Source organism: Microtus ochrogaster, chromosome 8 (genome assembly GCF_000317375.1).
Source record: "Microtus ochrogaster isolate Prairie Vole_2 chromosome 8, MicOch1.0, whole genome shotgun sequence".
NCBI classification, from domain to species: Eukaryota; Metazoa; Chordata; class Mammalia; order Rodentia; family Cricetidae; genus Microtus; species Microtus ochrogaster.
In genome coordinates this window covers 33,560,504-33,576,140 of record NC_022015.1, presented here as the reverse complement: position 1 = coordinate 33,576,140, position 15,637 = coordinate 33,560,504, and the positions used below count along the sequence as shown (strand labels likewise).

General features: G+C 47.3%; 2 protein-coding genes across 2 annotated transcripts in view; one reads left to right on the top strand and one right to left on the bottom strand.

The window, feature by feature from the left end:
- Positions 1-8,462: 8,462 nt before the first annotated feature.
- On the top strand, positions 8,463-9,873 carry LOC101990802 (cytochrome c oxidase subunit 8B, mitochondrial-like). The gene is made up of 2 exons (XM_005351485.2): positions 8,463-8,634; positions 9,735-9,873. Exons 1-2 carry the CDS (start codon positions 8,524-8,526, stop codon positions 9,834-9,836), a joined length of 213 nt encoding a protein of 70 aa, XP_005351542.1. The 5' UTR covers positions 8,463-8,523; the 3' UTR covers positions 9,837-9,873.
- Positions 9,874-10,216: 343 nt separating this feature from the next.
- Positions 10,217-15,637, bottom strand: part of Psmd13 (proteasome 26S subunit, non-ATPase 13) — a 13,059-nt gene continuing 7,638 nt past the window's right edge. The window contains exons 8-13 of the mRNA XM_026781707.1: positions 15,028-15,107; positions 14,816-14,941; positions 12,383-12,445; positions 11,384-11,464; positions 11,159-11,275; positions 10,217-10,653 (exon numbers count right to left, since the gene is read on the bottom strand). Of these exons, the coding sequence (XP_026637508.1) occupies positions 10,558-10,653; positions 11,159-11,275; positions 11,384-11,464; positions 12,383-12,445; positions 14,816-14,941; positions 15,028-15,107 (563 nt within the window). The 3' untranslated portion in view covers positions 10,217-10,557. The remainder of the gene's footprint in view (positions 10,654-11,158; positions 11,276-11,383; positions 11,465-12,382; positions 12,446-14,815; positions 14,942-15,027; positions 15,108-15,637) is intronic.

The following is a 15,637-nucleotide window of genomic DNA, read 5'->3' as shown; positions in this document are numbered from 1 at the left end:
AAAACAAAACCCTCCAAAGTGACAGAAAGTAAGAGAACCTGGAGTTATTGCTTGATGGCGAAGGGGTCTCTGAGGTGTTAAGAATTTTATAAACAGTAGTGATGACTGCACAGTATTTTGGGTGCAGTTAACGCAACTGAACTGTACCCTTAAAATGGCAAAAACAAGCCTTGCACCTTCACTTCCGGGAAATCTGAGCCTTGCCAGGCATCCAAGCTCCACTGGCCCGAACTACTCCCAAACCCTAGCGCCCTGGCCACCTCCACTTTCCATAACAGCATCTGCTTCTGCACCTCCATCTAGTCCTCCATCCTCTCTCTACAAAGAGCCCTGTCGTCACCGTCACCGCAAAAACCTGTAGCTGCCATAATCCCAGGTTCACAGATTTATCAGTAGGTTTATCTCAGGTTCTGCACCCTACACCTTGTAATTTGCTGCGTCCTGCAGATCCTGGCACTTTGAGTACTCATTTCTGCTCTCTGAACTCGGATGTCTCTGAAGCCGGTCCACACCCTGAAGCTCCACTGGTGATCTCCAAGGTGAAGCACAGTACTCAGGTCTGGCCAGGATAACAGTCCGACAGCTCCACCTGCAGGTCACAAGGAGAGCTCCTGGGTTGCAGGCAGGGACAAGCTGTTCCTAGGTATTTTCCTGGATGTTGTCCTAGGTACTTGAGGCGAGTGGTGGATTTCTTTTCCTTCTTAGAGATATCATCCTATTGATTCTGTTCTCCAAACAGACTCTCGGCACCTCCTGACTCTGCCTCGGCTCATGCCTCAACTAACACTTTGGCAGAATAAGCTTGTAAAAGCGGTTGTCCCATCACGCACCTCTTCTCAACTCTTCCCCTCCCTAGCCACGCGGCTTCCGAGATGATGGTGTGCAGACACGGCAGTTCCTGCGGCTTTCGGCTCTCCCCACCCCCGCTGCTCCTCTGTTTTGTTTTGCACACAGGCGCAGTCCCCGGTGGGCAGTAGCAGCACAGGCTGTGTTGTTGCACAGGTGAGCCTAGTGGTTCCAACAGTCAAGGGACAGATTCGCCCTCGAGACATTTAAATTTGGTTGTTGTTTAATAGAAAAGTTTATTTGGCCTTACAGCCGGGAAGCAAGGGCAAGACTGGCTGGACCGGTGGCGGAAGCAAGAGGCTGAGCGCTTATATCTTGAACTGCAAGCGTAAAACTGAGAGCGACATTTTAAATTAAAAGACTTTTTTTTTTTTTTTTAAAAAAATAAGATTTATTTATGAGTATGACTGTTTGGCCTCTATGTATATATGTGTATCACATGTGTACTGGCTGCCCACCAGAAGCCAGATCTCCTGGAACTAGAGTTGCAGGTGGTTGTGAGCCACCGTGAGGGTGCTGGGTATGCAACCTGAGTCTTCTGTAAGAGCAACAAGGGCTCTTATGCATGTAGCCATTTCTGCAGGCCAAAATGCAGACATGTTGAGTCTTATAAGGAGTGACTGTATTTGTCAGCATTAAATAATACATCTGAAATAAGAAATTAAGTATTTTAGGAGCTTAATATGAACCCCCATATATATATTTATGTATATATATATTTGCACATATATATATATATATGTATATATATATATATTTGTTGGTCTAATTCTGTCCATTTTCAGGCCTGCCTTAGTCTTTTAGAATTTTCTTAGAATTGCACTCACTAAAGCCAAGGTATAATCTGGGGACACTAGCATTTGGTAAAAGCCACAGTTTTTAGAATTCAGGAATGCGAGCATTTGTAGATTCGTTAACTTCAGAGTGTTCTTTTGCAGTCATCACTTCTTACATCTGATATTTCTGATGCTTTGTAAGCTGCCCATGTTTTGCTGAGTTAGATATTAATCTTATCCAAAAATATCTCATGGACATCCTTAGAATAATATTGCTTGAATGAATGTCTAACACATAAAATGAATCATCACACCATGTAATTTTTTTTCCTTGCTTGCTTTTTGCATTGCTGGGCTTTCAGGATGGCACTCTGCACACCATGGGGTAAAATGTCAGTTATGGGTTCACATTAAGCTCCTAAAATACTTAATTTCTTATTCATATATATTATTTAATGCTGATAAATACAGTCACTTCTTATAAGATTCAACGTGTCTGCATTTTGGCCTGCACAAATGGCTAACTGCAGGAAAACCCTGTTCTAATTCATAACTTTCTTGCTCAAGGTAAGTCAGATTTTGGATTATTTTTTTTATGCCTTCAACTGACCACAAGGCTCGTTCATACTATGTAAGGTCATTTGCGTCACCAAAGTCCACCCCGCTTGCCTGTTATTGTCACCACAAAAACAGTCTCGAGGAGCCATCTAGAACAGTGTTTGACCAAGTAGCTGGATTTCAGAGTCCAGCCAAATCGACACAGAAAGTTAACCATTATACATTAACAAAACACCGGGGTTTTGAAACTCTGCAGCCAGGTCCATAGGGCAAATCCCGGTGAAGAGAGCTCGAGTCAGCTTGCCTTCCACAGAAGGAGATCAAAGCATGGATGCACGACCCTGTTGGACTAGTGATCCACTGTAAATAAATTCACCAGAGACAGAAGAAGGCTGCCAGCTCCAGTTCCTAAAACACACTTCAGCAGTAGAGGGAAACTACAGAGTCTAAGAGCTCTTTAAAAAAATTTTCATTTTAACTTTTTTTTTTTTTAAGACAAGGTTTCTTCATGCACCCCTGGCTGTCCTTGAACTCACTCTGTAGATAGGGCTGGCCTTGAACCCAGAGACCCTCCAACCTCTGCCTCCTGAGTGCTGGAATTAAAGGTGAATGCACCACCGCTACCACCTGTTTTTTTTTTTTAAACTTTTTAATGTTTGATTTTAATATTTTAAAGTTACTTATTTACTGGGGGGGGGGAGGGTCACAAGTCATAGCCTTTCTGTGGCGGTCAGAGAATAGTTGTGGAGTCTGTGTCCTCCTTCTACCCTGTGGGTGGTAGGGACTGAACTCAGGTCACCAGGCTGACCCATTTTGCTGGTTATGTTTACTATTTTCCAAACAGGATCTCATGCACTCTAGGCTGGCTTTGTGCTCTCTGTGTAACTGAGGAAGGCCTTGAATCTACGATCCTCCTGACTATACCTCCCTAATATTGGGATGACTATCACTATGCTAGGTTTATGTAGTGCTGGGGATGAAATTCAGGGCTTCTGATATGAAAGCACTCAACCAACTGATGCTGCACCCCCACTCCATGAAAGGCTCATTCTATGGTGGGGGTTCCTGTATGAGCTTTCAGCTGGTTCTTCAATTGCATGGCGCCTTGGTTGTTCAGGATGCACCAGGTCAGGCTCCTACCTGGATGGATGGCCTGATGGACATTTGACTTTGCTGAGTGTATTACTCACTTTTCTTGTTGAGTTGACAAAATGTCCAATAAGAACAACTTAGGGGGAGCTGGAGAGATGGCTCAGAGGTTAAGTGCATTGCCTGCTCTTCCGAAGGTCCTGAGTTCAATTCCCAGCAACCACATGGTGGCTCACAACTATCTGTAATGAGGTCTGGTGCCCTCTTGTGGCCTACAGGCATATATGCAGACAGAAATTGTTTACATAATAAATAAATATTTAAAAGAACACTTGGAGAAGGATGTGCTTGTTTGGGCTCACGGTTTGAAGGTGCAGGTCCATCATGGTGGGGAGGTGTGGCAACAAGAACACGAGACAGCTGGTTATATTAAATCCAGTCAGGAAGCAGAGAGAGAAGAACGCTTGTGCTCATCTGGCCCCTCCTCCTTCAGTCAGGGATCCCAGCACAAGGGATGGTGCTGCCTATATTCAAGGTAGGTCTTCCTCTTCACTCAAACCCTTCTGGAAACATCCATGTCTTAGTTAGGGCTTCTATTGCTGTGAAGAGACACCATAATCATGGCAACTCTTATAAAGGAAAACATTTAATTGGGGTGGCTTACATTTCTGAGGTGCAGTCCATTATCATCATGATAGGGCATGGTGGTTCGCGTGCAGACATGGTGCTGGAGAAGCAGCTGAGAGTTCTACATCTTGTAGAGAACAGGAAGTGGTCTGAGTGTCACATTGAGTGTAGCTTGAGCATATATGAGACCCCAAAGCCCACCTCCACAGTGACACACTTCCTCCAACAAAGCCACACCTCTTAATAGTGCCACTCCCTTTGGGAGCCATTTTCTTAAAACAAAATGCAAAACAACAACAACAACAAAAACCCACCACAATCCACATAGACAAACCCAGAGTGTGTTTCTAAACATAGTGGATTGTCATCTCGAGACTTGCTGTCCACGCAAGGCAGCATGGGTTACCAAGATTCAAACATTTGAGGGTCTGAGCCTGTTCATGAATGAGTAGAAACAGGGGCCTCATCAACCTAAGAGAGACTGCAGCCAGGGCTTGTTAGGGATCTCTCTCTGTGGTCTTGTTCCGACGGAGCAGGGACGGTGCTCTGAGCTCTGAGGTTAATCTTCTTTGAGGCCAAAGTGGTCTCCCTCATTCTGAGGTTATTAGCTCAGCATCCATCCCTTCTAGAGCAGCATCCAACACACACACACACACACACACACACACACACACACACACACACCCAAAAAGCTACATCCTAAGATCTCTCATCTGTTTTCTGTAATTCTAGAAAATACAAGTCTCACCTGGGCAAGCCTTTAATATTTCCGAACATGGCTGATTTGTTATCAATAAGTGTGAAACACCAAGTTCTTATTTGTTTTTAATTATGTGCTTAAGTGTATGTCTCCACGTGACCTTTGCCGTGTATGTGTGGGCACCCACTCTGTGGGTCGCTGTGCATATACAGAGGCCGAGAGATGACTTTGGACCCCTTTCAACTGGAGTTACAGGCAATCGTGGGATGCGAGGCTTCTTACATGGGATCTGAACCCCACTACTTGTGATTGCGCAGCAAGTGTTTCTAATCACTGAGCCATCTCTCCAGCCCAAACCATCCCATTTCCTTTCTGTGACATGAAAATGGTGATGTGAAATGTGCAACAAACCTCCAGACCTATAGTAAATCTATCTGCTCTAAATGCCTCCAGCCTGCTCTGTCCAAAGCTGGTGTGTCCCAGAGTACGAGAATCCCCTCGAGCTGGTTTCCAGGTGCTGCTGGCTCAGAAACCACACCCTGGGAACCTGTTTAATGAGCTATAAATAGAAGCCCAATGTAAAGCGCACAGGAAGGGTCCTATCAATGGCCTCTGGTCGATAAAGCATCCCTTTGACAGCTCAGGGAACACCACTAGCTCATTCTGTGCTAAGTTCCCCAGCAGCTCCTGCACTTCTAAGTCTGGACACAGGGTGGTGCCCTGTGTCCACCCTTATCCACTCAGATCTCCAGAGGTCCTGCAGGCAGAGGTGACCTTCAGTTTCACCGGGAGTTCAGGCTGTAGGTCTTCTCACACTTCTGAACACAAGGACAGGACCAGGGCGGTGTCACATGCGTAGGTTGTGTGTTTGAACACTGACTAAAGACTTGAGTAGAAGGGCGGCTTGTCCACCAGACATCCAGAGAGACACTCATGTTCAGGCCAAGCCAGGTTAGGCTGGCCTGTACTGAGACTTCTCAACGCCTGTTTTCTTGGCAGCTCTACCGAGCCTTCATCTCTATCCTATACTGCACTCGGCTGTCTTCCCCTTCTCCTGGTAACACTGTTAAGTAAAAGGTAGACCAGGAAGGAGGGATAACCACTTCCCTACGGGAGTAGCAGGATAGAGACCACTTCAGTGGAGGAATAAAGAGGGTTGGATTGTGCCTGGAAAGTTCTGGAAGGTCACAAAGACTAGGGAAGTGTGGGAAGGGAACGTAGGGCTATAGCTGGTGTGGCCCCTGGGCTCTAGGAGGGAGGGCGGACTCTCTTGATTGTAACTCCTTGCATTGCCCACCTCCTCCAACCCTGCCCTCCCTGAGGCATCAGTGAGGCTAAGAGATGCTGGGAAGCCTGAAGCTGTGGTGGGTGGTAGGCCTCTCTACCTCATGTCCTGTTTGAGGCGCTTTTATAGTATTGGGCATCAAGGCCTGGACCTTACACCTACTGCTGTGTTAGTAAATAGGGAAGAGGTAGGTCACATGGAAACACTCTGCCCTAGCGTCACAACTTCTCTGTAAAAAATAAAATATCAGACAGATCTAAACCAGGAGAGATTCAGTTGTCTCGACTTTGCTAACAGAACTTGGAGTCACTCTGAGAAGGGTGGTATGAGGCAGGTCTAATGCAGTCTTGAGAGCTGAGGACGGTCCTGCCAAAGGCCAGCCAGAAAATGGCCCAGGCCCCAGTAGCAGAGATGGGGACCTCTGCCAGAAGCTGGCCCATGACAGGTTAGGGACAGGTCTTATTTGTAAAAGAAGAAGGAATATCACTGAGAGAGTGAGCCTCAGAATAAAGTGCCCAGGTTCATTACCTTATCCAAGACTGGACCCCAAGGCTATAATTAAAGGTTTAGGCGGAAGGGATTACTCCAGAGGAGGGGAGAAACCCCCCACTCCCCACCCCCAGCCTGAGGCTGGAATCTGGAGCCCAGTGCTGGTGAGAGTAATATTCAGGACACCTCCCCACCTAAGCCCTCCCTCTGACCTCCTAGGACTTGGCTTCTTGCTGAGGACTAGACTGGGCCTACAGGTGGAGATTATGGAGGAGTCCCAAGTACACAGCAAATGTGGTTTCCAGGAAAAGAATAAAAGGTAAGTTCCTGGTGCAGCAAAAGAGTCACTGAATACTCAGTGACCATGTGTCCCATCTCGGGCTTGGGCTCACACCAATATTGTCTGAAAGGAACAAACACTGAGTTGTGGCCTTGCTCAGCTGTGACAATATCCTGTACCTTCTGATAATGGGACATTTTCCCTGGAGATGACTCAGCTTTGCATCCCCAATCTAGCTCAGTGCCTGGCACATCACAGACACATCTTCCATCCTTACATCTCCTTGCCCAGCTGACTACCCATCACTTACCCATCCATCCCTGTTGCCTGACACTGGCCGAACAAATTTGCCAAGCTGGAAACTGCTCTAGGCACTGAGTCCTTACCCTCAGGACACTTCTGCTTCAGTCAGAGGAACACACAGTGGAGCAAGATACACCTAGAATGCCATGTGAACGACCTTGTGACCTGAACAGATATGTGAGAGCAGGCGGGAAAGAGGGTCCCGTGAAAGACGCTGGTGTGTGTTGGCAGTGTTGTGTACATCACTCGGGCCTGGGGGCGCTGTGGAGGAGGGAGTGCATTGAGCCCGGAGCAGAATGTAGCGCACAGACAGTAATGAGGACCGCTTTACAAGAATTGTCTGAGATAATGTACAGAGGTCAAAGTAGAGATGGTTGAAGGTAGATTGTGGGAAGATAGGGAGCCGATCTCTTGGGGATGTGGTGCTACAGGGGGAGGGGAGGCTGGAAGCGGAGTGTGAACTCCAGACGGAAGAGGCTGCTGTTGGGGAAGAACATTTGAGGGCCACGGAACTTGGCCCTGAGGTGGGGAGAGCCATCCCAGATCATGACTGAGAAGCTGGCAGTGCTGTGGCAGACTGGTCCCAGGGCTAGAGGTCTCAACAGATCAGATGGAGACTGAAGAGCTTGGGGTTAGCTGGAGGTCAGGAAGAGACTAAAAGAGATGGGAGGAAAACCAGCAACCAAGCCCAGCAAGGCTGAGACAGTGCTGGAAAACGGCCCTTTGCATTTGGCAGACATCAAGTGGGGTAAGAGGAGGGACTTGCCCTTCCTCCTGCTGGAGACAGTGGTGGCTCCTGCTCACAGTTGGCACGCAGCAGGTGCCTGCTCTTTGTTCCACTTTTGCTCCTTTGCAGCAGGACTGTGAGGCCATTCACCATGTGAAGGTATATGGCTGGACGTATATGGCTCCCTGAAGAAACTCCCCCATGGTGCCTCAACCTCCAGTGAATAGACTTAGGACAATAGGGCTGCTGGTTCAGTGTACGAGAACAGCAAGGCCAGTGGCTCACCCAGGAACATGTCACAGAACTTCAACACAGGTTCTGTATGTTACTGTTCGGCTGATATCTCAAAATCTTTTGTTGCTGCCTTGTTTTGAGACAGGATTTCTCTGTGTAGCACTGGGTGTCCTGCTCTGTGGACCAGGCTGACCTCGAACTTGGAGATCCACCTGCCTCTGCCTCCCAAATTCTGGGATTAAAGGCATGCACTACCATGCCTGGCTGATACCCCGAGATTTAAGGTTTATTTTAAAGTATGCCACACCTCTTGCATTTTAATTCCTGGGCCTATCCCATTAAGGTCTTTTTCTGCAAAGAAGTTAGTCTTGTTCACAAGGGCCCATGCCGTATCCCTACATTTTGAGGGGCTCCCAGCAGGATCACAGAACAGGATGGTTCTCGCCCAGCTACTGACAGACATCCTTTCTGCCAAGTCTTGTGACAGGAGACAGCTGCAGTTGCCCAGCCCAGCTATAAAAAGCCCTAACGGTCTAAGTGAGCAGAGGACGTGCAGTGGACACCCAGGGTACCTCTTTGGGGCCAAGGAAGGAGCGCAAACTGAGAATCATGCCAAGGCTCCCCTCTGTCCTGAAGCTGCTCCAAGCTTCTGTGAAGTCTACAGTGGTTCCCAAAGCCCATATCTCTGCCAAAGTAGCCAAAGCCCCCACTTCTGCTATGGTGAGTAACTTCTAAGGTAGCATTTCCTAGGTTTCGGGGCGACAGGGAAGATTGAGGTGATAATGGAGGGGTGGCTGTGGCACTAGGTATCAGGGTCTGAATGCCAGGAGGGGTTCTGGCACCACTGCTGTGGCCAGGCTCTCAAAGGGCTACAAATGTCGGGGTGGGGACTTTCCTCAGGCCTCATATACCTTTGGCCAAGGTCAACAGTGACAGAACTAGGGGGCACAGAATTGAAGTGGGTGCAGGGCTTGGATCGGGGTGTGTACTCCACTGTTACAGGAAAAGGTGGGGTGCTCTGAGGGTGAAACTAGACGGCAGCAGGCCCAATGGAGTCCCACATATGAAGTGTGTCGGTCTGAGTATGAATTAATCCAAGAACCAGGCCATGTGGTTACAAGCATACAGCTATGACATGGTCCAAACTAAGATTCCTATTCTATGCCAGATTTGCTTAAATTCAGAGCCCCAGCCTTGTTTGGCAGGGAAACTCAGTGCCATGCCGTTCATGCCTGAGTTGCGAAGTAAAGCTACTGAGAACACAGGGCTCCCTAATGGGGTCACTGCTGCACACATTGGACACCCATGTGGGGCAGGTATCTGACATCACCCAGTTTGCTTCTGAATGGGACTGCTTTCAGGAAAAGCCCTGTGCTTGTTTATAACAACGGGAACCTTAATTGTTTTACTATTCTGCACAGCACCCTGGAACATTCGGCTGTGATCAGGGGGCAGAGCGAACCTTTGCCTTGCTGGCAGCTGCTGTAGCTGTGTAGTATCCTGGGCTCTTGGGCCCAAGGCTGTTTCTCCCCGTGTCTGAGGTCATTCTCCCCTGCAAGGACTCGAGGCTGCCAAACTCACTGACGCAGCAGAGCCTGCACGCTCACAGCACTGCTGAGAGACGCAGAAGGCAAATGGGGACTATGGCTGGCCAACCGAGAGAGAGGGAAAGCAATGGCAGTGATCTCTAGCCATGGGGAGGCTTCTAGCTGAGGCAGAAGGCCCACACTGCAGGGCTCCAAGGACAGGGAAGTTTCCCTGCCCAGTGGCCAGGCCCAGACCTTCTAATGGTCTATGGATTCATGTTTATCTTTCCACAGGAGCAGGCTGTGGGGATCACGGTCATATTCGTCAGCCTCTTGGTTCCTGCAGGATGGGTCTTATCTCACTTGGAGAGCTATAAGAAAAGCTCCACAGCATGAAGTGGCATAGCCCTGAAAGATTAAACTCTTCCATCTACCTACTGCTTGATTGTGCTTGCTACTTAGACTGTCCCGTGTCTCGGTGATGCCAGGTGGTGAGTGTGGAAGCCCGTGTCTGAGAAAGCCCTGAAGAGGGCTGCGGAACGGATCGAATGCCTCCCGTTTGACAACACACACACACACACACACACACACACACACACACACACACACACACACACACACACACACACACACACACTCTTTCTTGATGACAACCTCCTTGTGCATTGCAGGGGAGAAGTGAGGCTAATCCTTATCAACCTGCTGGCTTCTTCAGGCACAGGACTGCCCAAGAAGCGAAGTCCAAAACCAGAAGCATCAGCAGAACAAAGTAAAGGCATTTATTATAGGAGCATTCTCAGACCACGCTGGAAAAGGACCACTCAAGTGGATTTGGGTGGAGACCACTCTGTCCCCATTCCCATTCCTGCCTTTCCTCATCATCTAGGCCTGGGGTCCCCCTCCCACCCCTTGCAGGTTACAAAACACCCCACACAGGAGCCTTCTCCAAGTAAACAAACCCCATCAATGAAAGATCTCTGTTTTAATAGCAAGAACAGTTCCGACTCCTAGCAGGATCCCAAACTCCATGCCAATCCAATACAGATCTCTGCTGATGGTTTCAGGGGCCACAGAAATGCCTTGCAAGGTGAGAAAGGGTCTGTGGGACACTGGATCACTAGGTGAGGATGTCTTGAGCCTGGTGTTCCACCAGCATCTCCATGCTCTTCACGTCAGTGCACCACAGCTCCAGGCGGTCCTTCATCCCCTTGATCTAAAGACAAACCAGATCACATGGGTGTCAGGCTAGAAGGGAGCACAGGCCCTATGTGGTAGTGCTAAATCCCTAGTTCTTTCTCAGGGTAACACTAAGGACAATAGAGCTGAAGGGGGAGGTGTGTGATAGGTCACTGTGCCAATTCTTATCATAAGGACGCTCTAAAAACTCACATGAAAGGAAAGGAATGGAGGAAATCACAGGATCAAATGTCCAGAAAATATGAGTAAGGATATGGGATTAAGTCACAAACCAGGAACACGTCTGATTAGAGTACCAATTTTGGGATTAGAAGGCTTCACGGGCACAGTCAGCACTGTTGTCAGAGTAAGCCTCTAAATGCAGGGTTCAGACCCCGGGTGTGCATGACCTGGGTCTCTGCAGCAGTAATCTCATCTGCACTACCTTGTGTCTTCTTCCTAAATGGCTTCTGTTCACATAAAACTAAGACAGCACTGGATAACCCAAGTCCACAAAGGTGAGTAGGAGCTCAGTCCCTTACCTGCTGCAAGTCCAGCACGCGGGGCTGCACCCAGGTCATATGAACCCGCTTGTCTACCTCGTCTATGCTGCCTCTCACCAGCCCCACTGAGAGGGCCTTCATCACCAGCAACTCCACCTGAGCAAAGGGGCTTACATGAGACACGCTGGGAGCACAGTCCTCGCCAAGGCCAGACTTCTGTCTTGGGCAGCTCTGCTGCTGATAACCCAAGTCCAAGAACTATACCTTGTTCACAGTGATTTTGGCACTTTTGGCAATTTCTTCAAAAGTGAGTTGTCTGTGGTTGGCAGGTCTTGTGAAAGTCATCTGAAAAACAGAGCCATTCTTCTTAGCAAAAGTGGTCAGAGATTGTTTTTAATGATTTTTTTTGGTCAAAAGTTGAAAGTTGTTCTGTGGGCATGGTTGTATATGCCTTTAATCACAGCACTCAGAAGGCAGAGATATGTAGATCTCTGTAAGCTGAGATCAGTCTGGTCTACATAGCAAATTCCAGGTGGGGTCAGGGTAACATAGTGAGAGCCTGGACTTAAGGAAAAAAAAAGATCTGAAAATACGGATCGTCTTATTAGCCCCATACGCAAGTACTCAAGTTTCCTAACCTAGCGTCTACTACAAACAAGTTGTAAATGCTCAGAGACGGTTAAAGGAAAAGGCAAACTGTAAAGGAATGTTTGACAAGAACAAACGTGCATTCCTTGACCAGGTAGGCGAGGCCACTAAGTCCCTTGTACAGGGACCACTTCAGGAAACTGGAAATGCACACTGCAGTCCTTCCAGATGCTCACATTCTATCAGAGAAAACAGAAAAGTACATGGACAGAAAGGGTGTGTCACAGAGACAGTTCAGGTTCAATGGGCAGGGACAACTTATGAAGTGTTGTCTAATGGAGCCTGTCTAAGACAAACTCACAGGCCAAGGAGATGATCCAGGGGGTAAAGGCGCTTGCTGTCAAGCCTGAAAACCCACAGTTTGACACTCAGGAGAGAAGTGACTGCTATGAGCTGATTTCTGATGCTGCCCCCACAGAGAATAAACAATAGTGACAACAAGAAACCCTAAGATCCAAATTCAAACTTAGGTGAGCAGTAGCAAGAAGGAGGACACAAGTTAAGAGAGGGGCCACGAGGAGAAAACTACTTAGGAGAGGCAGGCCAGCTAACAGGCCTAGCGAGCTCCTGAGCCCTGTCAAGTACTACGGACAGGGATCCCTGGGTGCTTCTTACCTCCATAAGGCACAACAACTGGATCTTCCTCAGAAGCTGGGCCTCGTTGGCTGCTAAGTCAGGCTGGGAAATACAGAAAGAGAGAAACATGGGTTCTGAAACTACTGTGGGTCAAATAAAAGAAAATATTTTACACTGTGGGTAATTGAGGCTCACTAGTGATACTAAATCCCTTTGTCTCAGAGAATCTGAAGAAGAAACTGACTCACGGGCATGTACTCAGAAATGTACGAAACAGGATTTACACTGATGTTACAAACACCATGAACAGGAACCTCAAGACTCTTGGTGGAGGCACCTCCAGCAAAGAACAGGTCTTGTGTCTTGAAAGGTTCTGGGTGGTACTGCATGTTGGTCAGCAAACACGGTCTGCTGAAAGTACCTAAGAACTAGTGGCCTGTGCTGAGTCAAAAGAGCTAGTGGTTAATTCACAATAGAAAATCTTACTAGTGAGAACTAGAACACATTCTTTAGCAAGGCTGCAGCTGGCATACCTGTGGTTCCAGCACTTTAGAGCTGAGGCAGGAGGATTATTTGATCCTAGGAGTTTAAGACAAACCAGAACAATATGGAGAGACAGTGTCTCAGAATAAAAAACAAAAACAGGTCATACTCTGCCAAGGAAAGTCCCAGCAGGGATATTTCTGTAGACATCCCCCTGAATCTTTTTTCTTCTTGTACATTGCTACAGCAAGCCAGTCTGTCTGTCTTGGCTGGTCTCTGACTCCTAGTCTCAAGGTCTCAAGTGACCCTCTGACCTCAGCGGACTCTGGGCATGAACCACAGTAGCTGGCTCCACCTTCCTTTGTGGGTGGCTCATTTTGCTGACATGTGAACCCACTGCAGCCAAGTCTCGCTGGACCCAGTGCTTTCTGTCTTCTCAGTCCCTTCACTCCTACCCACCCTCCTCTAGTACACATACATTTTACAAGTTTTTTACTGAATTATTAAGAAAGCCCAAAGTTTCAGCAAAGTACAAGAACAACATAACTAGTTCCTACCACACTTGATGTTTTAGAAATATTTACTTTTAGTAATTTCATTTTAAAAGAGAGACGTGGCCAGGCTGGGAGAAGGCTCAGAGAATAGAGTGTCTGCCATGTGAACAAGAGGATCGGACTTCAGATATTCAGAACTCAAGTAATGCCAAGTGGGCCACCAGGTGGCATGGCTGCTCACCTGGAACTCCAACCTGAACAGGCAGAGACAGGGGATCTTCAGAACAAACTGGTTAGCAAGACTGGCCATATAGGCAAGTCCTGGCTCAAGTGGTAGACTCAAGTGTGGACTATTTGTCTAACTATGTAAAGATGTGTTGCTGTTTTACCTTGCCTGCCTAAGGCACCTGATTGGTTTAATAAAAAGCTGATGGCCAATAGTGAGGGATGAGATATAGGTGGGACTTCCTGGCAGGGAGAGTCAACAGGAGGAGAAATTTAGGCTCAGAAGAAGAAAAAAAAGAAAGACAGACAGACAGACAGACAGATCAGGGACCAGCTAGCCAGACAAAGAAGAAGGAAAAGTAAGACACATGGAATGAAAGAAAGGTAAAAAGCCTTGAGGCAAAGTGTACATGAATAGAAACAGGTTAAATTATTTTAAAAGAGATAGTGGGACAAGCTTAAGCTAAGGTCAAGCATTCATAATTAATAATATGTCTCCATGTCTTTACTTGGCAGCCCAAAGAAAATTCTAGCCACACCTCATCTAAGTGAGTAAGGTGGAACATGGCTGAGAAAGACTCCTGATATCAACTTTGTGTCCCACATGCATTTACACAAATATGTGAACATATATGAACACATATGAATGCACACAATCACACATACATGATTAAGAATGCCTTTAATCCCAACACTCAGGAGGCAGAGGCAGGCGGATCTCTGAGTTCAAGGCCAGCCTGGTCTACAAGAGCTAGTTCCAGGACAGCCAGGGCTACAGAGAAACCCTGTCTCAAAAAAACAAAAACAAAATAAAACAAAAGCAAAATAAACCAAGTTTGACTTACTGTTAAGCATCTTTGGCTAATTATTACTACTGATCTTGGCTTCTTTATTCAGTGTCTGTTCCTGCTCTGTTCTCCTTGTTACACTGTGTCCCTGGGGACTGCCTGCTCATGCTGGCCACACAAACTTTTCACTTCAACAACTGTGTTGTCTTTCCCTCTGTTCCCTCTGAATCTCTTCACTCATTCAAGATCACACAGACACCATTTCCTTGGGAGGCCTATAATGCACCTTACCCAGCACAGACAGAGGAGCACATTGTGCCTCTCATGAGTGACCCAGACCTCTAATGCCTTGTTTCTGGAAGATTAAGCCTGGCTTGCCCATGTCCTGTCTATGCCTAGATCCTCCTAGGTATCTGGTGTGTGTAGAGTAGAGGCTTACGGAATCCTTGTTGGAAGGAAACACAGGGGCATATGAAACCTACCTGCTGGCCCCAGGCAGACTTCAGGGTCTGGAACCTATCTACATCACCACTGTTGAAAGCATACAGAGTGTCAATTAGCCACTGCCGGTCAGTGCTCCTCAGTGACTCCAGCACAGGGTGCATGAGCTGTGGGGACAGAGACAGTAAGCTGGCACAAAAATCAGACTTTCTTTTCCCCACATTGTTAAGGAATCTGTGCTAGGCCAACTTACAAGCTCTCCGAAGTTAAAAACTCCCTCTCCAAGAAGTCCAGCAAGCCCCAACGTGAAGGCTCTCTCCTGTTGTTCTGACACTACAAAATGACAATGTCAGTCACATCCCAGTCCTGTTTGGCCTTATAAAACTCATGTAACAAAGTACAGAAACCATTATCAGAATGGGTCTAGTACCACACCTCAGTATAAGCTACCTCTTCAAAAGTGCTAGAATTCAGGTTATACTAGGAACCATGGAGACATGAACTTTGTGGAAATACCACTCATTTAAAATTTATTCCATAGAGATATACAATCTATCTACCGTACCGTTCAGTTTGTAGTACCTACTGGGTTAGTAAGAGTCTTTACCCTCACAGCTGGCTCATGTTATAACAGTCTGCAGCTCTTTAGATGGAATGAGACTGCTTTCTCGTCTCTTGGCTAAAGTAGTTGCTTTTCTAATATATTTCTGCTTAGAGATAGCAATCAAAGCTTTATCAGCATTTTCAGGAGTGGCCAGTCTCCTTACCACCAATAGCACATTCAAGAAAATGTTGAGCCTGGTCTACAAGAGCTAGTTCCAGGACAGGAACCAAAAAGCTACAGAGAAACCCTGTCTCGAAAA

Bases quoted from the DNA above. Each gene is read 5' to 3' on its own strand.
- LOC101990802 (XM_005351485.2), top strand. From the start codon at position 8,524: ATGCCAAGGCTCCCCTCTGTCCTGAAGCTGCTCCAAGCTTCTGTGAAG. The intron at 8,635-9,734 runs GTGAGTAACTTC...ATCTTTCCACAG, and splicing joins AAGCCCCCACTTCTGCTATG to GAGCAGGCTGTGGGGATCAC.